This window comes from Artibeus jamaicensis, unplaced genomic scaffold, assembly GCF_021234435.1.
Source record: "Artibeus jamaicensis isolate MK-2021 breed Jamaican fruit bat unplaced genomic scaffold, CSHL_Jam_final contig_2259, whole genome shotgun sequence".
Taxonomy (NCBI): Eukaryota; Metazoa; Chordata; class Mammalia; order Chiroptera; family Phyllostomidae; genus Artibeus; species Artibeus jamaicensis.
In genome coordinates, this window is record NW_026521468.1 from 578,866 (window position 1) to 601,457 (window position 22,592).

At 49.1% G+C, this 22,592-nt stretch overlaps 2 protein-coding genes across 2 annotated transcripts; both read right to left on the minus strand.

Moving 5' to 3' along the window:
• Positions 1-972: 972 nt before the first annotated feature.
• LOC119037521 (keratin, type I cuticular Ha3-I) lies at positions 973-5,415 on the minus strand. Its single transcript, XM_037129737.2, has 7 exons — positions 5,065-5,415; positions 3,940-4,022; positions 3,295-3,451; positions 1,901-2,062; positions 1,682-1,807; positions 1,289-1,509; positions 973-1,090 (listed from the first exon to the last, which is right to left on the minus strand). The coding sequence occupies exons 1-7, from the start codon at positions 5,410-5,412 to the stop codon at positions 973-975; spliced, it is 1,215 nt and encodes a 404-aa protein (XP_036985632.2). The 5' UTR covers positions 5,413-5,415.
• A 3,841-nt stretch (positions 5,416-9,256) lies between these two features.
• LOC119037520 (keratin, type I cuticular Ha3-I-like) lies at positions 9,257-14,420 on the minus strand. The gene is made up of 7 exons (XM_037129736.2): positions 14,073-14,420; positions 12,829-12,911; positions 11,700-11,856; positions 10,427-10,588; positions 10,208-10,333; positions 9,815-10,035; positions 9,257-9,383 (listed from the first exon to the last, which is right to left on the minus strand). The coding sequence occupies exons 1-7, from the start codon at positions 14,418-14,420 to the stop codon at positions 9,257-9,259; spliced, it is 1,224 nt and encodes a 407-aa protein (XP_036985631.2).
• Positions 14,421-22,592: the final 8,172 nt, after the last annotated feature.

The window sequence follows — 22,592 nt, forward strand, 5'->3', positions numbered from 1 at the left end:
CACGGAAATTGGCTCATATGATTATGGAGGCTGAGGAGCCTCACAACCTGCAAGCCAGAGGCCCAGGAAGGCTGGTGGTACAACTCAGCCAGAGAACCAGGAGCACGATGTCCGGGGGCAGGAAGATCGTTGCTGGCTGCATGTGTTTTTCCCAGTTCTTTCCAGGTCACAGTGCTTTGCGTTGCTGACACAGCTTCTCTCTCGAGACTCACTGCCTCCTTGGTTGACCAGTGTCTCTGCTGCCCTCACCTGTTCCCTCGGTAGAACCTTGTCAGGAAACGTGGGCAGGGGCTGTCACGGATGTGATTGTCCTCCCCCACCTCCTCCTTCCCAGATGCAAAACCCCCGTCAATGGGTGGGTGATGTCCGGCCGAGACCTCTCCTGCAGGAGAGGCCACAGACCGTATACTGGGACAAATGACCCCTTCATCTGACGGAGGAACCCTGCTTACTTTTTATCTATGTAAGACACCCGATTTTGGAATTAATGAACGAAAAGGACAATTATCACTTTTGTGCCAGAACAAGAGTTTATTAAGAGGTTGACAAGGGATCTTTTATTGCATCTCTAAAGACTAAAAGAGTGACAAGCAATATTTCTTCCAATTACATTTAGTTTCCTAAGGTACCCATCAGCAAGGTCACAGTTAATGTAATTACTGTAAAATCACATCTAGATAAGTACCTGCTAAAGTATAGCACATTATGCAAATATGTCACTGGGACAGTAGACACTACTTGATCCTGTTACAGATTTCTCTATATTTTTCAGAAGATAGAGACAATGAGTGGACTCTGCTGTCTCGTATAGTAAAGAATCAAGCCAGGAAATGCAGCAGAAGCCTGCAGGTAACCCCCGGAAGCTGGTGCGGATAGAAGGTTCTTCCTTTATCCAAACCGGTCACTGTTGGAGATGTTTGGGTGAAGTTAGGGTGTGACTTCGGGGCCCCTCTGCTGTTGCCATCGATGTTTCTAGCACACAAAGGTATTGCAAGGCCCACAGCGAGGGTGTGGGGCACAAGGGTTGGAGACACAGGGTCCAATGGGCTTGTCACATGCATTGGTTGTGACACAGGGGTTGCAGGGGAGCCTGAAGACAAAATCATTGGGGCAAATTAGGGTAAAATGAACTGAAGAAATAGGAAGATGCTGAACAAACTTGGTTTATATCTTCCTTGGCAGCCATCCAAAAGCTTGACTTTACAAATTCACTTCCATCAAGAAGACGCCTCACCCCGACACCAACCTCACGTGCCCTCAAGGAAAGTATCACTAGCTTTACACTCACTTGCAGTCCTCGCTCTCCAGCAGGCCCCGGTACGTGTTGATCTCACACTCCAGCCGGGCCCGGACATCCAGCAGCACCTGGTACTCCTGGTTCTGCCGCTCCAAGTCACCCCTGATCTCCGCCAGCTGGGACTCCACGTTGGTGATCATGCACTGCACCTGGGACAGCTGGGAGCTGTAGCGGGCCTCAGTCTCTGTCAGCGTGTTCTCCAGGGAGTCCCTCTGTGGGGGGACATAAGGAATGTCACAGAGCTGCTCCTTTAACATGTCCCTCCACGGGGTTCTATGCAAGTCACAGCTCCAAGAGTTCAAGAGACTGTGACCCAAAAGGCCTGCCAGTGACTCTGATTCCCTGACCTCACATTCGTCACCAGGAGGTGTGGACAATACCCACCAGGTTGTGCTGGGCCTGCAGCTCAATCTCCAGGGCATTGACTGTGCGTCTCAGCTCAATGATCTCTGCCTGGCAGGTCTGCAGCTGCTCTGAGCTGGACACCACCTGCTTGTTCAGCTCCTGGGTCTGAGACACCAAAGGTAAGAGATGGGATCAGACTGTGGCTTGAGGGCCACAGGGGGCCTTGGATCCTGAGTGGCCCTGTGCTGAGGTGCCCACCTGGGTGGTGAACCATTCCTCCACGTCCCTGCGGTTGGTCTCCAGCAGGGCTTCATACTGGCACCTGGTCTCATTGAGCACGCGGTTCAGGTCCACGGTGGGGGCGGCGTCCACCTCCACATTGAGGCGGTCTCCAATCTGGCAACGCAGGGTATTGACTTCCTGATGGAAAGTTTAAAATATTTTAACAGTATTTATTCAGTTTTAAAGATTTGAAAATTTAAAATATCACAAAGGAATCCAATCCTCTCCAATGAGAATGCAATTCAACTTGTGATCACTTGTAAGCTTTCAACAGCTCCGTTCCCTCTGATCCTCTCATTAACTGGGTTTTATATTCATGATAATTTGTGTATTCCAGTCTACAAAGTGCTTTCAAGTCCATGACCTCCTTCCACCCCCATGTTCAGAGTACCACTCCTCAGTTGGAGAGGTGAGATGTAATGGACCCCGATCCGCACTGTGGACCCCAAACACCAAGTTCGGTGTTTTTGCTGGTATACCAGATAGCCTCTTACATTAGGTTCTTAACCACGGATAATGAAAAGGATAGGGTCTGGCTAAAGAGGAATTTAAAAAATGCTTACTCCAAAATCCGCCACACTGGCGCAGAATAGACGTAACTGGGGATTTGTCGATTCCACCAGTATAGGTTTTGCTGGAGGAAACAAGTGTCTGTTCATTTCCCTGCTAATCTCCGCCCAGAGCCAACATGGTGTGGTGCCCAGGCTTAGGTGGGTGTCAGACGGATTTGAATTGGGCCCCATCTCTCCCTCTTACTATATATGGCTTCTACACGCCTCTAGAAGCCCCAGTTTCTTCCTCTGTAAATGAAAGCTACTTCTGGAGTTCTAGAGCACTGAGCACAACATTCTGGACACAGTATGCATTTGATTAATATTAACTATCACCATTCACATTGTTAGGGAATTTAAGGTTTGCATATCAGTCTTCTTTGTCGTGTAGCCAAGCAGTGATGCTGAGTCCACTGCTTTTTTCCCCCCAGTTTCCTTCAGGCAATTCTGATTGGCAGAAAAAGCTCAGAATGAAGGAAGAGAGGGGTTTTGTTGCCAGCTCAGCCCTCCTGCCATGTGGAGAGGCCTGGTCCTGGCCTCTCCGGTTGCTACAAGGAGGATTGGGACAAGGCCTCTGCAGCCCTTCTGCGCTGACCTGGGAACAGAGGAGGCTGCTGAGTGGCTGTATGTCCTTCATTCCCATTCCTGCCTCTGGCCCACAAACCTGAATCTGCTTTCAGGAATTTTTAGATATTACTCATTCTTTTTGTTTGGAGGACGCCTTCCCCCGCTAGCTAAGCCTCTCCCACACTTGCTGCCCGTGGGGTTAGAAACAAGCCTCGGCAAGTTCAATGCTGTTGCTCTTTGGGGAAACCTCACCTCCTCGTGGCTCTGCTTGAGGCAGAGCAGCTCCTCCTTCAGGGACTCCACCTGGGCCTCCAGGTCGGCCCTGCACAGGGTCAGCTCGTCCAGGATCCTGCGCAGGCTGTTGATGTCCGACTCCACCAGCTGCCGCAGGCCCAGCTCCGTCTCGTACCTGTGATACATACAGGAGAATCAGAGACAGGCCTGGCCTTCACTCTGGTTTAGTTTGTCAGACGACTGGGAGTTGGGGCTCATATGTTCTACAGCCTTCTACTTCATTTAGGCTTTTATCTCCAGGAAGTAGCATTTACAGAAAAATGCACTGGTAATTTTTTTAATAAATACAGAGCTGGTGGACTTAAGGGGATAAAAGCCCCCCCAAATGGTGATATTTCCAAAATTAATTTATTTCCCAGATTCTCCTGGTTGAATTCTGCACCGGAGTGCATCCGGGGAGCAGACTTCTGCACTCAATAGGGGTGTCATTCCTCAGGGAGCAGGAGGAAGAGGCTGAATCTGGAGAAGAGTCTGAGCTCTGAGCAGCCTTGGAGATTTGGAGGGAAACATCCAGGGAAGGGCCTTGTCGATGTTTGTCAGTGTGAGGACAAGCTAAGGGGACAGAGAGGAGAGAGGGAAGGCATCACCCCATGGGCCACTCACTTGGTCCTGAAGTCGTCCGCGGCCAGCTTGGCGTTGTCGATCTGCACCACCAGCCGGGCGTTCTCCGCCTTGCTGCACAGGATCTGGAGGACCCAAAAGGTTCGAGAGTGAGCTTGGCTATGTCTCAACAGCAGCCATCCCTACAAATTCACGTGTACGGAAGACGCAGAAAAAAAAAAAACCATCACAGTGGGTCTTATATAAAATTATTAAATTCTATCTATGTGCTCAGTAAATATTTAAGAAATTAAATTTGAAAAGAGCACCAAAATATAAGGGAAGTATCAGTAGATAAATCATCCTTCTTTTTCTTTCCTAATAAGCAATTCTGAGAAGCTGATAATAAGTAGCATTTATTTTTTAAAATGTACTATATATCCTGCTTGGTTCTAAGAGCTGTGGATGTAAAAATGAGTAAGCACCAGGTCGCTAGATCATATGCCCTGAGGAGACTTCCGATCCAGTGAGGAAGGTCAATGTGTAAACTAGCAGTTGGGGGCGGGGCCTTGGGAGGACTGGGTCATGCAAACGCCACGCCCTCCCAGCCACCCAGGATGGCTTTGCACTGTGTCCTGGTAGGTAGTGTTCACTTTTTCTGGCTTTAGCCAGCCTTCTTCTGCCCTTGCGGGGCAGTGCTTGCCAGGAAAGGCCCAGAGCACCCAGGGCAAGACAGTAAAGTTGAGGAGACTGGGTACCCACAGGAGGACAGCAACCAGAGGTCAGAGTGGCCCGAAGTCCGGATGAGGGAAGGGAAAATGGTCCATTCTTACCAACGGCCCCACTTCCTCAGCTCCCCTCTTGAGTTCCGTCTTTTCTCTCACCCCAGGGTAATGATTCCAGAGCTTGGCAAAGGCACAGAAGCGCTCAGAGGCAGCTTTTAATTACAGCTTATTTATGCAAAGTGCTGCTACCGCCACATAGACTAACACTATGCAAATACTCAGACCTAACAGTACTGGGCCTAGAATAACACGAGCCCTCAAGAAAACACAATGGAAAAGCCGGACTTGAACCCCTGTGTTTCGATCGCTCTTAGAGCTCATCTTCTTTCCGAGTCATATCTCAGATTCCCTCCCTACAACTTCCTGCCCAGGCAGTGTGGGCCCCACCCCACCCCACCCTCACCTTCTGCTGCAGCTCCTCGATGGTCCGGAAGTAGGACTGGTAGCTGGGGCACATCAGCGGCTCCTGCTGCTGGCAGCGCTCCTGGATGCGGCACTCCAGCTCCGCATTCTCCCGCTCCAGCTGCCGCACCTTCTCCAGGTAGCTGGCCAGGCGTTCGTTCAGGAACTGCATGGTCTCCTTCTCACTGCCATTGAAGGCGCCCTCGCAGAACCAGCCGCAGTTGCCCACGTTGGCGGGGATGTTGCAGGCCCCGGGCAGGGGGATGTTGTGGCAGCTGGGGGCCACACAGGGCCGGGAGGGGCAGCTGGAGCGGCAGCTCAGGTTGGGCAGGTAGCAGTTGTAAGGCATGGTGCTGGGCAGGAGCGAGGTACTCAGCAAAAGACAGAGTCCCAGTTCTCCAAGGAGCGTGTGGGTCTCCTTCTCCTGGGAGCCTTTATACCCTTTCCACTGAGGGTGTGGACATGGCAGTCAGCCCTTTCTTTCTTACTTATTTGGTGACTGTCAAAAGCCCTTCCTCTCAGCTTGTCGTGTTTCCTCAGAGGAGTCCCTCGCCCCATAAAAGTCTTCACTCGGGCTTGTCCCTCACTCAGCACGCCTCTTCCATGCGGCGTGTCAGTGAGGCAGGAGCGTCACACTGTGGCTTCAAAGGGCTGGCCTCGCGAACGCCCTGGCCTTTATGAGCGGGGCGCGGCAGCCCAGGGACACTACTGTTCCTTCGCTTCCAGCTTCACAGCTCTGACTCCTTGGCAAGCCTCTGGCTCCTCTCGTAAGAGAGAAAAACTTAGCTGCTACCTGCGTATGTTTTGCTAGGTCAGATTTGCAAATGCCAGGTTCCAAATCCATGGTTCTCAGAAAGAGGACAAGATCCCTTTGGAGCTGTTGAAACAGCCTGGTTCCCAAAGGCCCTGGTGGCTGAGACAGCAGGCACCACCCACAACCATGATAATGTCTATCTTCCAAATACCAGACATTTGCCGAGGTCCTAGTTTGCACTGTGAGGGCACTGTGAGGAATGGAGGGGAGGGTAAGAGCAGGGTCACAATCAGAAGGAGCTGGCCTTTGATGAGCACCTGCACAGACCCGGTGGTGCTGGACACTATTCAGAAACAGGATCTCAATCACTCCTCCCCGTGACCCTTTAAGGTTAAAGGATATTACTCCCATTCTACAGGTGCTCAAACTGGGACATAGAGAGTGGGAGTTAGTATATCGAGAAACCAGGATGCCAGCACAAATCTCTGTTCTTTTCATCATACTGTGCTGCGTAAATAAGTGGGTTACCTCCTTCCCTAACTTCTATAGACCTCAGTAAGCTGGCAGGTTCTGCATCAGAGGGGCTGGGAGAAGCTCAATGGGGATGGTGGGAGCCGGGAGTGCTGAGGGTGGAGGAGAAGCCGGTTCTCTCCTTCCTCCCCTGCGGCTGCATAGAACCTACTTTCTTTCCTAACATCTGACAGATCCTCTCTCCCCTCCTCCTCTCCAGGCTCGCAGCTCACCTTGAACATGGCATTGTCAGGACTTATGTGGCCACCTCTCTCTGTAGCTGAGTTTTCTGAAGACATGAAGGACCTTTACATCCCTTTGGTTTTAGGCTTTATCATAACGGCAGTGGGGAGCCATGGAAGGGTCTCAGTAGAGCAGTGATGTAGTTTCATTCTTGATGAGCTGCATTTGAGGAAACAGGGAAATGTTCAGCCAGTCCTTGGAATTGACTAGAATAGATGACAGATGTAATCCCAGTGCAGATGCGAGCGTTGGAGCAGAGTACAAAGAGAAGATCAACAAGGGGCCGAGGGCCAAACTTCAGGAAATTCCCCAACCAGAGAGCAAGACAAAGAAAAAGAGCCAGGGAGAAATGGAGAAATGACAAGAGAAAATGAAGAGAGAGAATTCTTGGCAAGACAGAAGGTCAAGGAGGAGAGAGCTTCAAAGTGGAGGTGAAGGTCAAAACTGTCAAGAGCAGCCAAGGGGCTCCGTAAGATCAGAGCCACGGAGAGGGTCTCGGATACAGGCAAGTCGCCAGGACCCTTCCTGGGTCGCGCACCGTACACAGCACCTGTGCCCTTAAAATAGCACCCACACCAGACTTGGTTACTGAGTCTTTAAACACCCTGAGCCGAGATGCTGATTGTTAGAGAAGTCCTGGCACAGTTTGTACGCCCGATTACAAAGCTCCAGAGCTTTGCTCTCACAATTCAGACATTTTTACAATTAGTATACGTCCCCCAGTTTGCGATATCAGGCTTCTTTGGATCTGACGATTCCCTAATAATTGGTGATGTAGGAACACTTTATGACCCAAGAAGCAGAAGCACTCAGAATTGTCCACGCCTGTAACTTCTGTTGTGTTGCAAAGCATAACGTGAAATGCATTTCACATCCTAAAGAGAGGTGTCGAGGAAAGAATTCGGTTGTGTGCCTCGACGCAGCACCAGGGAAAGGAGGGGCTCCCTCCCAGTGCGTTCCAGAGGCGCCCTGATCCTAAGAAGGAAACAATGACCCACCTCCAGACATGATTCAGGGAAGCTGCACAACACTCCACGCAAAGAGACAATCTTAGAATCAGAGATTAAGAAGGATTATCAATAACAGAATCACCATTAGATTGGCAGTAGGCTTTTCAGCCATGGCAACAAACCCAAAAGACAATGGTCCCTGTCTTTGGGGGCACCTGTCCCTGCTGTAGGTAACTGTTGGTGGACAGTGGTCCCAGCACACACGGAGACCTGATGAGACCAGCTGCACAAGGGCATCTGCGCAAGGCCCAGAGGGGGCTCCTAGGGATGAACTAGCTCTGCAGGAAGGAAGAGAGGCTGGGATGCACCAGCTGGGTCTGGGACATGCCGTGCACGGCCTGGAGTGCCACTCAGTCACCTTCCAGACCTCCTGCCTGTGGTCTTGATGAGGGAGCTCCAACAACAGCGGAGCATGATAGTGAGACCAAGATTAGAACCGGCATCATCTCAGCAGGGGGACAGAGCACCAGCTGTATCTCAAGGAGAGAAGACATGACCAGCGGTTGGCCAAAGTCGGGGACCGTGGCCAGGGGACCTATGGCCAGGCATCAGTGGGCACCGGCAGGAGCCAGGCACCAGCAAAGCTATCTCTTACTGCATTGGCAAAGACTCAATGTGCTAGTTTGATTCTAAAGAACTTTTGTGAGGAGGGATCCCCAAACCCAGAGTTAGTCCCAGTGGTTAAAGCAGTCAAATGAAAAGAGAAACACTTCAGAACTCGGCTGGGTACCACTCAAACCTAAGAGATGGCCCTGGCTCCTATTTTCAGTTCTTCAGCCTTGCCCAAAGGAGAGAGTCTCGGCAGTGTTTGGGGAACATAGTCCCATCTCTCCCAGTGACGGCTGTGACGGGGGTATCAGCTCTGTGTGCTCGTTTGAATCAGTTTCAGTCTCTCGCAGCCCCACCTCACGTGTAACCGACATTCAGAGACCCGGCTCCCCGGCTCTGCATTCAGTCCGACGGCTGTTACTGTGTGAATAAGAGAAAAGACGAGCCGTGCCGTTCCTGGTACCTGGTTGCTGTTCAGTGAGCGTTAGCTCCTGTCCCTCCTCCTGTGTGCACTTGGAAAAGAAAAAGTGGAACTTCCTAGAAATGGTAACGGTTGTATTTTACTGAGCAAGGTCCTATAATGAATGAGTTTATATATTTAGATGAGGCCTTTCACCTTAGTGGTCCCACTGGTTTCCTGCTGGCCCTCGTTGTGCTTAATGATTATTAATGAATGATGACAAAGACCTTCTGGGGGAGGATTCAACTACACAGCCCGCCTTAAGCTTTCAAGTGGGTTTATAAGAAGCGCATACACATTGAACACACACCATTTCTGCTTTGCAAGAGGAAAGTTTATTAGGAGATGTGCAAAGGGACTGGGGGACTGCAAGAAAAGGTCACAGCAACAGAGGGAACCACAGGAAGTCTCGGATGACACCTTCCCGGCCCCAACCTGTCAGACCCTCAGGGCAGGTCACAGGTCACAGGTGGGCAGCCTTGAGTGAAGAGAAGCAGGCAGGCTGGGCTCAGAGCCAGCCACACCCCAGACCTATGTTCTTCCTCCAGCCTGTGACTGACTGCAATGCCTGGAGTAGGGCCCTGCTGTGTTGGGCATCAGGGAAATAGGGATGTTCCATCGGTGGTCCTTCTGTCTTCCCACAATCCTCCTGCTGGCACCAGGATGTTTAGCACCCAAGGGTGCTGCAGGGCCCAAAGCGGGTTCGGGGGCCACAAGGGGCACAGGGATTGATGACACAAGGGCCAATGGGCTTATCACAGGCGTTGGTCGTGGCGCAGGGGTTGCAAGGCAGCCTGGGACACAGAATCATTAGCTCATCAGCATGAGAGGAATAATTAAAATTTTTCAAAAGGAGGGGGCTCAACCCAAGCTGACATGGAGACAAGCAGAATTCATGCTCTGACCCCTTAGGAGGCCAAGCCTGTTCCATCACCCCTTCTGCAAAGCCAGAGACTGCAGTGGCAGAAAAGAGGAAACATTCTGGTGCATCCGAGCCCTCCCTCTGTAACCTTGGAGTCGTGGGGAAGTCCACTCTCTCAAGTATCTTTTGGACCAGAAAGTACCTTTAGGCCAGGCAATGGTAGCAACAAATACACTGCACTTCCCCCTGCTATAATATAAACCTCTGGTCTCTGCAGACACAGTGGCTTCTGAAACTTGACCTACAAAGTCCTTATTTTATCTTTCAGTACAACTGGGCGTGTACTGCTTGCCAAGTACTCACTTGCAGTCCTCGCTCTCCAGCAGGCCCCGGTATGTGTTGATCTCACACTCCAGCCGCGCCTTGACATCCAGCAGCACCTGATACTCCTGGTTCTGCCGCTCCAAGTCACCCCTGATCTCTGCCAGCTGGGACTCCACGTTGGTGATCATGCACTGCACCTGGGACAGCTGGGAGCTGTAGCGGGCCTCAGTCTCTGTCAGCGTGTTCTCCAGGGAGTCCCTCTGTGGGGGGACATAAGGAATGTCACAGAGCTGCTCCTTTAACACGTCCCTCCACAGGGTTCTATGCAAGTCACAGCTCCAAGAGTTCAAGAGACTGTGACCCAAAAGGCCTGCCAGTGACTCTGATTCCCCGACCTCACATTTGTCACCAGGAGGTGTGGACAATACCCACCAGGTTGTGCTGGGCCTGCAGCTCGATCTCCAGGGCATTGACTGTGCGTCTCAGCTCGATGATCTCTGCCTGGCAGGTCTGTAGCTGCTCTGAGCTGGACACCACCTGCTTGTTCAGCTCCTGGGTCTGAGACACCAAAGGTAAGAGATGGGATCAGACTGTGGCTTGAGGGCCACAGGGGGCCTTGGATCCTGAGTGGCCCTGTGCTGAGGTGCCCACCTGGTTGGCGAACCATTCCTCCACGTCCCTGCGGTTGGTCTCCACCACGGCCTCATACTGGCACCTGGTCTCATTGAGCACGCGGTTCAGGTCCACAGTGGGGGCGGCGTCCACCTCCACGTTGAGGCGGTCTCCAATCTGGCAACGCAGGGTGTTGACTTCCTGGTGGAGGAAGGGGAACAATGAACCCACAGAAATGGTCTGAAATAAACTCTGTTTGAGGGAGTCTGACGTAGTGGGAAGAAGATTGCACTGAAATTTGTGAAACCCAGCTCACACAAAGCCCAGCTAAGTGACCCCTTGTGATTCAGGCCTCCTGCCTGAGTCCCCCCTCATCTCTGTGGTGCGGCTGCCTGATCCAATGGTTGCCAACATGTGGTCCCACTCCAACATTCTATCATTTTCTTCTGATTTTTTTTCTTTTCTCAGCGATAAGCCTGGCATGATAACTGGTTTATAATTGTCACTACTTAAATATAGAGAAACCAGGTTTCCAGCTCCCATTTATATTATGTCTTCTACCATTATACACTATCTATGAATGGTTGTTTCCTTTTCTAAGTATCTAATGTTTGTCCTGGTCGGGTAGTTCAGCTGGTGAGCACATTGTCTCGGTCCACCAGGGTTGCGGGTTCAGTCCTCAGTCAGGGCACGTATGAAACTCAACCACTGAATGCATAAATAAGCAGGTATGTATGTGTCTGTCTATCTGTCCCACGTCCCCTGCCCCTTCCTCTTTCTCTAAAATCAGCAAATTAAAAAAAAATTAATGACAAAAAATATCTAATGTTTGAGACATGCATCTGATTTCCTAGTATTACATCCAGCCCTGAGTCCGAACCAACCATTATCTGAGTTTCTTCATTTCTCTCATTTCACACATCTGTCCGTCCAACCATCATGGATTCTGATGTGTAGGTGACGCATACTACAAAGAGTTTGCTAACTCCTTCCATTCTCAGCCAGCCTTAGGCATCTGTTCAGAAGATAACAGGTCTTATCCAACAATAGGAAGTATTTTAAACATCTTTGTCTGGACTTTTGGCCACAGGTCTGGCCCCAAGTAGAGATAGGTCAGCTGACCACACTCTTTTATATTTTTTTGAAATGGAGGCCTGTGACTCATTCCCTAGCAATCTCCCAAATATGTTTTGAGCAGCTCCCAAAATGTTCTGTTAGCTCCAGGGTGTACTTTAGCAAAGACCTGCCGTATCCTGCCCAGCAGAGTGAGGGACTCTCGATATCAGGACAGTGGGGGCTGGGTTTCCCTCACCTGCTCGTGGTTCTGCTTGAGGCAGAGCAGCTCCTCCTTCAGGGACTCCACCTGGGCCTCCAGGTCGGACTTGCACAGGGTCAGCTCGTCCAGGATCCTGCGCAGGCTGTTGATGTCCGACTCCACCAGCTGCCGCAGGCCCATCTCCGTCTCGTACCTGCAGGGGGACACACAGCCAAAGGTCAAGGAGATTAAAGAGGAAGAACTTTTCCTAGGCTTTCTTTGGTTGACCTGTATTTTGACATTTTTTAAAGTTTATGAACTTTGTGTATGAAGTTTTTCAAAGTTTATGAAGAAAATATCACCACGCTGAGTAAAAAGACCTATTTCTGCCCTGAGACCCAGAAAGAAGGTTCTAATCCGTAGTAACTGAGTATGTTCCACAAACCCCATTCATGGGTTCCTGTCCACTAAGTCCTGCCATCTTGCCTTCAGAAGTGAGTCTGTAAACTTATCAGCCTGCTGCACGGGCTGCCTCCACTCCTTTCCAGCCACCCTGGGAAGCCATTGGGTGTCATGAGAAAAGCACCCAATGGTAGACCCAACCTTGTCCTTAGGACTGTGGATAAGTTTCTTAATCTCTCTGATCCTCGATTTCCTCATCTGTAAAATGGGAACCAACCACACTAACACTTACTCTGTCGGATTAGACTGAGAATGAAGAAAGGACACAGGTAAGATCACACTGTCAGCTGCAGAGTCCCACCGAAATGCCGAGGATTTTAGGATTGTCATGGTCATCCCTAGAAAAACTGACCGATTCCCTGAAATGGATTTTGTCTTCACTATTTTAATAGGCAGAGAGTGACTACCCGATACTAAGAAATCAGTGTGAAATTCACTTTTCAACTTGATCCAGACATTAAGTTGAAAAAGAGATAAAATGGGCAGTTTCTTGAGCACCTTCAAAGTAAACTTAAAATACAGAATCTCTGCATTCGGAGAGGAGACTTTGACACGGCGAACCTAATGACCCCAAAGCAAGAACACTGTGTCATCCCCCCCACTCCGACCCCCGCTCCCCCTGCTAGCAAACAGCTTGTGCCTGCGTACTCCCAGCACCGGGTCCTTCCCTTTGTGGTTCAGCCTGCCCCTCACTGGGCTTCTCTGATGATTCAAAAATTCTCACTTGGTCCTGAAGTCGTCCGCGGCCAGCTTGGCATTGTCAATCTGCACCACCAGCCGGGCGTTCTCCGCCTTGCTGCACAGGATCTGGAGCCAGAGTTAATTGTGGAAGGAGTTAGTCTAAGAAGGAAGGCCTTGTGTCTTCACGAGGAAAGCTATGTTATTCCAGCCACATTTCTTCTAAACAGTTTAGAATCTTCTCAGATTTTCAGTTTGGGGACAAAAGGAGGATGAATAATAGAACAGACCATTTCAAAACTGAAACAGTCGAGGGGATGTACCCTCTGTCATGAATTCTTCTCTTCTTGGTCTGCTGCCTGCTTCCTGTAGGAAGTGAGCATCTTGGGCACCAAGCCTCACATAGGGGGACCAGAGCCCCAGTTTGCTTAGGACTAAGGGGGTTCTTGGGGTGCTAAATTTAGAAAGATCCCAGACAAACCAGGACAGGGTGTTCAGCCTAGTCTCTGACCAACTTATTCGCCCTGCTGATCTCTCTGCATTCTTCCCTCATATTACCCTGGATGAGGCTTTTGTCACGAAAAGCTTCTCCTTCTACCTGGAGTGCCCTGAGATGACCTCACCCACCGAAGGTGGTGACAAGACCCCTTTGCATAACCCACAGTCCCTTCCTTCCCCAGTTCCTACAGGGGGTCGCTTCCTCCATGAGCTCTCACAGTATTTTGCCCTTAGCTAGTTATGCACCTTATCACCTTCGCTGTGGCCACTCATTGCCACACCTCTCTCCCCTATTAGGTCATCTGAGTGCTGCATCCCCCACTCCAACACAGTGCCCAGTAGGAAGCGCGGGTCAGTGGGTGCATGCTCTTCAGATCACATGGCCCTTCCCTGGCACTCCCTTTCTAGAACGACAGATCAGTAGACAGTAGCTCCCCTCTGAGATTCGAGAGCTTGTGCAGTTGGCATAGTGCTCATCCTCCAAACTCTGCTCAGATGTTGCCTCTTCTGGGAAGCCCCTCCTGGTGTACACTGTGTGCTAAGTCCCACCTCCGTGCTGACTCTTAAGTTATCCCACTTCAGTCCCTGTGTTTCTGGCCAGGAATTCTCACTTGTGCACATGCCCAAATGGATGTTCGAAGACTACCTGATGGGTCATACCTGAGCTGATGAAGCCCTATGTCTTCATCATTCTTAGTAATAGCTTTGAGCAGCCTTGAATCCCTTCAGAAGGGGGCATGTTAAATGTAGATAAACAGTTCACTAAATTGGCAGCGTGGGGCCCCCGCTCACCTTCTGCTGCAGCTCCTCGATGGTCCGGAAGTAGGACTGGTAGCTGGGGCACATCAGCGGCTCCTGCTGCTGGCAGCGCTCCTGGATGCGGCACTCCAGCTCCGCATTCTCCCGCTCCAGCTGCCGCACCTTCTCCAGGTAGCTGGCCAGGCGTTCGTTCAGGAACTGCATGGTCTCCTTCTCGCTGCCATTGAAGGAGCCCTCACAGAACCAGCCGCAGTTGCCCACATTGGCGGGGATGTTGCAGGCCCCGGGCAGGGGGATGTTGTGGCAGCTGGGGGCCACGCAGGGCCGGGAGGGGCAGCCAGAGCGGCAGCTCAGGTTGGACAGGCAGCAGTTGTAAGGCATGGTGCCAGGAGGGAGCGAGGTCTACAGGTCGGTATCGAAGCCTGATTCCTTTTCTCCAGTGTGAGCCCTGGCCCTCTCCAAGGGCCTTATATTTCATCAGCAGAGGGTGGGGCAGCCACATACAGCATTGCCCTCTTTTACCCTGTTTACCAATTTTTCCATTTGTTTTTTGGCCACTTCACACAAGTCCTTGCCTCATAAAACATTTTACTCTGGCTTCTTGCTAAGTCAGGACTCCTCACCCATCATGCTGGTTGGTTAAGTGAAGAGTTCAAAGTGACCAGCCTATTACCTGCCTACAGAGTGCTTATTCATGGGGTGTTGAGGGAGACCGACAGCTGGACCCCGTCCCCCCAAGTTACAGGCACTTCTGGGCCTCTGTGTTCCTAACAAGGCTACCACTCTGGGCCCCACTCAGCTCCTGCTCAGTGAGGACTCTGTGACTAAAACCATCTCGGGAAGCCCACCTGGAAACCATCCTGTTGTGTAGAGAATCCTGGAAGGTCAGACCAGAAAAGATTTAGAAGGCTGGGCAAGTTCAATGCCCCTTAACTATCCCATCTAGGGCAAGTAGAGGCAATGGCAGCCTCTGCCTAGTGGGGGCTGCAGGAAGCCCCCAGGCTGCATTTCTGCTTGTCCTCAGTGTTCACAGGACATTTGGAAAACTAACACGAGGACTGTGCCATGTGCTTATACACAGCATGAGCGGTACTAGGATGGCTGCTGCTTGCGGAGCACACACTGGGCCAGGCACCTCGGGTGCGTCACCTCCTTCAGTGACGCAAGCCCTGCAGGGCTGGTAGATGAGGACACCACGCTTCTGAGAGGTGGCTCGTGCTCACGGTAGGGCCAGCATTCCCACCCTGAGCTCTCCGATTCCAGCAGCCATGCTCGCTCTGTCTCGAACTGCCTCTCTCTGCCAATCTCCTCACTGCTGCGATGCAGCCGTACACAGATGGACTGAGTTCAGTGGGACTCAACCACTAGGAGGCTGGAGTCCTGGATCAGAATGAGCCAACAAATAAAAGCCTGCTCCCCACCAAAGAAGAAAAGGTCATTTTTATTCTAACGGAAAGAAGTCGACTACGTGGGAAAGTGTGATACCCACCAAAAGCTAGAAAGAAGGAAACCCTCGGTTGCTTTGACATAAACACCTGAGCCCAGTTCCCCAAAGGGCGTGACCCTGAAAAGCCACCACATTGTTACATGCATAATGGCATCTTGTGACCATCCTGGCAAACAGATATTCATGCTGTTCCAGATGGAGGTAAGAACTATAAAGACGTCATGTTTAATCCATCAGTGCTCAAAATCTGACAGCTGCTTCTTAAAGTAGTTCCTTTTGGAAGCTCCATGCGGATTCCTCCCGTACAGCCATTGGTCACATCACCCCTTCCTCCGACTTGTTCTCCCGGCCCGGGACATTGCTTTATCTTACCCTCACTGAAGGCCAATCTTCATCTCCTGAGGATGTGTTTGTTTTTGGAATCAGCCAGATATCATTTGGAACCAAACCTGGTCAGTGGGATAAACAACCAAACTAAGTAGCATCTTTAATGGGTCAGAAAGACATTGTCACCATAAAATAATGATGTCCATTTCTTGGGTGGTTCTACAAGTCATTTCCAAGATGGAGCTTCAAATACACTTTCATGAAAGACAGCGGCTTTGGAGAAAATGTGTGGTCTCCCACAGCCTGTGCTTTCAAGGCCCCAACATCTCACCCACGTGCAGGTTCCTCAGCTCACTGGCCCTCCCGCCTGACTCTCTGCCTGCAAAGAGATGGGGAATGAGTGTGTGGTTTCAAATATGTACCAAACTGACTGAAGCTCTGTTGGGTGAGAGCAAACAACACACAGAGAATAGCTGGATTCATAGGCTTTTCTCTCTCTCTCCCCTTCTTCTATGCCCCAAGCTTCCAAAGAGGAAAATCTAGACAATGGCACTTTGTAAAGAAAAGGAAAGGCATCGTGTGTTGTAAACTGGTACCTATGTCAACAGGGTCCCTATAACCACTACAATAGCTTCTACCTCCATCAGAATGGAATAATCCAGAGCTAAGAATCTACGTATCTTCAACAGTGGAAGGTAGAATTTAGAAAATGCAACTATTCCATCCTGGCTGGTGTGGCTCAGTGTACTGAGCACCAGCCTGGGAAGCAAAGGGTCACCATTCAATTCCCAGTCAGGCACATGCCTGGGTTGCAGGCCAGGTCCCCAGTAGGGGGCATGTGAGAGGCAACCACACATTCATGTTTCTTTCCTTCTCTTCCTCCCTCCCTTCCTCTCTTTCTAAAAATAAATAAAATCTTTTTTTAAAAGAATAAAACACAACTATTCCCACTGCTGAGTAGAAGTAACTGTGATAATGATTGAGAAGACTTGAGTCTATAGAGAAGACAGCCAAGTTTCCATTAGCTTCCCAGGAATTCTGAAAGACAATTGCTTTCTATTTACTCCACCTACTATGTATTGAGAATTGTTGCCTTTACATAAGCAATGGCATTGTCTCTAGTCTATGACCCCTCAATAAATATGATGATCAAATGAAATCCTAACAAACAGAAAGATTGTACACCTGCCCATGTAATTGTGGCAGACGCAAATTACAGTCGAGATTTAAGGATGCTATTTATTATGGAAGCCAAGGCTATTTTCGTGGGAGAGGTGACGCGTAAACTCATCAGTGGTAGTTAACCATGGAGTGGAGCCCGCTGAGGCCGTCCTCCCTGTGACAGGACTTTAAAGGCATTAGGAGGCCACCCCTCTCTTCCCCAAACCATCTTCCCTCATGGCCAGGTACCAGCCCTTGAAATTCTCACCATGAGAAATGGAGACTTGGCTTTGAGTGATGAACACATAATACAATGTACAGATGATGTGTTATAGAACTGTACACCTGAAACTTACATAATTTTATTAACCAGTGTCGCCCCAGTAAATTCAGTTAAAAAGAAAGAGAAATGCAAAATGTGTTTGCTGGGAAATGCTAAGTAGTGTATTGGACCACTTGTCAAATACTTGTATTTTAAGGTGTACAAATGACAAGGAGAGGCCAACAATGCCATCACTAGGCACACACCGAGCAGGAGACTGACCGGTGCCAAAGACAGATGGAACATCCCCCACTGGGGAGAATTAGAGAAGCAGAAACACTGTCAATACCAACACCAGCCCATCCTGTTGAGCCAACCCCAGTTAGAGCTGCCTATGAGACCAGAATGTGGGGCTTCCACAGACTGCTCCATAAAGGTGGCTGTTGCCAAGTTATCAACCACCCAGCCTCACTGCACTGAGAGGAGAAATTGCAATGGTAATCCAAGAACTAAGCCAATGGTTTGGGTTCCAAGAAGATGCTCCAACAGGGTTTCCAACAAGCAGAAGGGGACCTGGAGAATGAGTCAAGCCAGTAGTAAGGTCACTGAGCAAAGAGAGGAACAAACACCTTGAAATGGGATTTGGGGTTCATTCTGCAAACCCTCCCCAAAGCCACCATTGCTTCTCTCAAGTTCAGTCCTGGACTCCCAGCGGGAATGGAGTTTCAACAAGACTCTTAAGGGACAAACCCAGGCAGAAAGAGACAAAGTTCATCAGTATGTTTTTAACTGTACTCGGTCTAGAATAGAGAAGTCAAAAAGAACATGAAATGATCCCAAGCAACCTAACTTAATTGTCCTGGTCTTCTGGGAAAGCTGGATTCAGAAGGAATGTAAACCTGTGTATGTGAGTGCTCTGAGGTCAAAGGGGGCGGCAGGTGCTAAAACACGGTGAGTAGACCACAGAGGGTAAGGCAAAGTGAGCATCGTGCTGAGTACAAAGGTATGGTTTCGAACATTTGCATTAGGGTCACTATCGATTTGACGATTTGAGACAGATGGGAAAGAGGCACCGAACTACATCTTCCCCCAGAATCCCTCAGCCCCTGCTCTTTCTCCAGCCCCCAGTGATTTCCCCATTGCCGTTTCTCGTGGGTTTGTCTGCATTCTCACCTTCTCAGACATGGATGTTGCTGACCCTCCCTCACCAAAACTCTGCCTTCTTTTACTTTTCTTGTTTCATCCGTCCCTCCCCTTCCCTCTCCAAATGCTTTTAACTAGAGATCGTCTCTGTCTTCAGAGACCCGGCTAAGCCAGGGCAGAGCCTCAGGCCAGGGACTTTGGAGCCCCAGGTCTAGTCTCTCATTGCTATCAGTGTCCCCATTGTCCTCCCACACACTAACATCTTCCCCCGGAAAATCTTAACAACCCCTACACCTCTACTGTTCTATAATGCCAACGTTTCTCCCAAATCTAGTCTCTTTTTTTTTTTTTTTTTGCAGCTTTTTTCCCACTGGAAATACACTATTGTTTCATTTTCTGAGGCTCCAAACCTTTACTCATGTTGACCCAGAATAGCTATCCACTTAGTACTAGTTTCCATCTACCTCCCTCCCCTGTTCTCCCTCCAATCAGCTCCCTGGTCCCGAGCTGCACCTCTGCAACCCACCCCCACCCCACCTCCACCCTCTCGGTCCTCACTTCTCATCAGCCTCCAGATTGAACTTCCTTCTTCCCCACCTAATCCCACCTATACATAGCTTCCTGATGTATCACCTGCCAACCTTCCTTACAAGGAAATTTCACAGATAACCATTCACAGCAAGGCCAAATATGGTTTTTACCTACTTGCAGTTTCATCTTCTATATTTATCCTCTGCTTCAGGCTAAAAATTGGTCTGTCTGGCTCTAAACATACCCCCTGCTTCATCTCCTTGCCAGGCCAAGTTCATGCTTGAAAAAACTTTCCCTCCTCTCAGACCTGCACACACTCATCTGTCCAAACATATCCCATCAAACTGTATTCCAGAATTATGCTAATATCATACAGTCATAGTTGATTGAAGTTGGAACTATGGGAAGTATATAAAGTTTTAATGTCCTCCTCATGAATCCTCATTAGTGATATTGTTCCCTGTTTGTTACACGTAAAGCATTCTACGGTTTACACTAGGTTTTGATCAAGTGAAGATACTGTGTCTCTTGAAGGGCATGTAGTCAATGAGACAGGCAGACAAAATTTTTATAAACAGAATATTTGGGTTTTTAAAGCCCTGACTGAGCGCTACCTTGTAGGGAACCGCTTCGAGAGATGTGGAAATGTAGCTCAGCACCCATGTGGTAAGCCAGTGGGAGGCAAGTCGGCATGGAGGACCAGAGGACCGCACCCGTGAAGAAGTTCTCCCATGGGAAACCAGGCCTGCGTTATACCTAGGCTGCTTTGTGACTTGCTCTTGCTAAAACTCTCTCACCCTGAGTTCAGGCACAAGCCCTTGCTGCATATCTTTAATGTAACTTCCTGAAGTCTGTGCTAATTCTCCCAAGGACTGAAGTGTAACCAGACCTGTTACTCTTATCGTTCCCTTGCATTTGCAACATTTTGTTTCCTTATTAATCTGTAAGAAGTGATCAGTAACATCCCTTCTGTGGCTATCTGTAAAAAGTAATTACCTAAAGCAAACCTAAGTATAATGAATGAAAGCCTTCTTTGATGTATGCTATTAGAAAGCCAATAAAAGCTTGTCAAGGCAAGGGTCGGCTCACTCTCCTCTTGAGAGAGTGGCTAGACCATTCTGAGGCACTCCCCCCTTGAGAGAGTAGCTGTGCCGTCCCTTTCCTCCACAGGACTTGGTAGTCTCTGTGAATTTATCTCATCTCATCCATAACTCCTTGGACACTGCAGGCCAGAGTCAGCGTCACCACCTCCTTCTTGGAGCCTCTTCTTATCACTCCCTCAGACTTCAGAAATTTGTCATACTTTATTTACACTTTTCTTGGGCCACATTAATGTCTGTGTGTAGTGGTTATCTCTTTGTCTTATCCACCCTGGACTCTACACATGCTGTGGGTCAGGACAGGGGTTCACTTATTTCTGTGTTCTCAGCACCCCACAGAGTACAGGCGCACACGCCCAATAACTGATGGTGGTTGTGTTGGTCATATAGCATCAGATTAAAGGGACAATCTGTCAAGTGGTCGGTAGAACAGAGAGTTTTAACAATTCTCAAATGAGGCAAGAGGGAGGTAGGGTAGGGGCAGCGTGTATTGGAGGAGATTGATGCACGTTGGCCTTTTTTGAAATAAAAGGACGTAAAATGGTAAAGAAATTATGGAAGAACATTATAGATATGAGCAAAAACCTGGAGGGAGGAGTAAACTTGAAGAGAGGGAGGTAGGGAGACGCGCCTGCCTGCATTTAAAGGATCTTGAGATTATAAAGTATCGGGCATAATAAATGAGTACATGATGAACCAGTTTGGCAAAAATAAGTTTTAATCCAATTAAATTTAGTACAATGTGATGTGATGGTCTGATACCAAGTGAAACTGTCCTACCAGCAAGCAAAGACTGGAACTTGAGCTCAGGTGAGAGTGAGATTTGGGCATCATCCGCATAGAGTGGAGAGAGAAAACCAAGGAGCCAAGGGTATTTCCATTTACATGTTACATGCCATTACGCATGTAACAATCTGGGCATTTCCTCCACTGGGGACAGAAAGAGAAAGTCAGGCTAAAGGGGAGGCAGTGGACAGGCAGTTAGACATAGAAGAAGACGACCTAGAACATGCACGACACCATTGAAGGTACATCTTGAGGGAAGGACAGATATCTACGAGGCCTGTCCAGAAAAAAATCTAGACATTGTTAATAAAATTTGTGCAACACTGATGTAACTTGGTAGCCAAGGAGAGTGGACTGGAATGCACGTGCATGAACAATGACGACTTCGCTGAACTAGTCAGTGGGGGCAGTAGACACTGTGGAGTTCTCTGTGTGTACTCTATGTGTATTCTGTGGCCATTGCATTCAAAAGGACTTGAGCAAATAGAGCAACGAATCAGCACCAAATTTTGCATTAAGCTTGAACATTCCTCTTCGGAAACTCTTCAGATGATTCAGAAGTCCACAGCTATGGGCAAATGATGATTGGCAGCTTCATCACAACAATACATCTATCTGCTCATGTATCACATCTTATTCAGAGTTTTTTTTTGCAAAACTTCAAATCCCAGGTGACCCAGTGCCCCTACAGCCTAGATTTGGTGCCCTGTGACTTCTGGCTTTTTCCAAAACTAAAATCACCTTTGAAAGGGAAGAGATTTCAGACTGTCTATGAGATTCAGGAAAACACAGTGGGGCAGCTGATGGTGATTGGGAGAACTGTGTGAGGTCTCAAGGTGCCTACTATGAAGGGAACTGAGACGTCATTGTCCTATGTACAAAGTCTCTTGTATCTTGTATCTTCAATAAATGTCTCTATTTTTCACATTACATGGTTAGATACCTTCTGAACAGGTCTCATATATTGGTGATGCAGCTGAGACATTGAGAGGAGAAGGCATTGAGAGGAGATGCTCTTTGAGCCTCTTCTACAGAAGCTGGTCTTTACAATGTTGGAGAAAAGGAGGCAGAGAATTTCATAGTGATGAGGGTGACAATGGGAGATAGCAGTGAGTTTGGAGAAGAGTCTCAGAGTTGCCAAGGGCCCCACAGCGAAGGCAAGATGGGCATGAGTGTTGAAGGCCAGGTTTTCTTCATGGTCTCCCCTTGATGGGAGCCTCCCAGGAGGATGGCCCTCCCTCGCCATCCTCATTTACCAGTGGACAATGATAGCTGGCTTCAGTCATTCGACTCATTTCATCCTCTTAATGAAAGGGTACTTTTATGAAACAGCCATGAGAAGTACTTTACAATGCATGAATATGAATGAGAAGCACATTTACAATGCCAGAGAAATAAAGTTTATTGGGAAGTAAATGAAGTAGCCTCCTTGCATTCCAGAGAATACCAGGGAAGCTGGGAAAGCAGGAAACACAATATGTAAAGGAAACGCCCTAAAGTAATACCTGGAGCTCAGATGACTGAGAGCTGGACATCTTCAGATACAGAGATTCAACCTTCAGTGGGAGGGAGTTTTCCAGACACTGGGTCTAGATGGTGCGTCTTTGCTCATTGCATCCGGAAAGACTTTCCATATCTAGAAATATCACAGTTGGCATGACAAGGTTTCTGTGGCAACTGAGCTCTGGCAAAGGCAGGACCTGGGGCCTTTACTAGGTTGGATCTAAACAGCTTCATTGTAGTCTTCAAAGAGGATGCCAGTATTTAAGTCAACAGCAACCTGTTTGAGAGCTGCC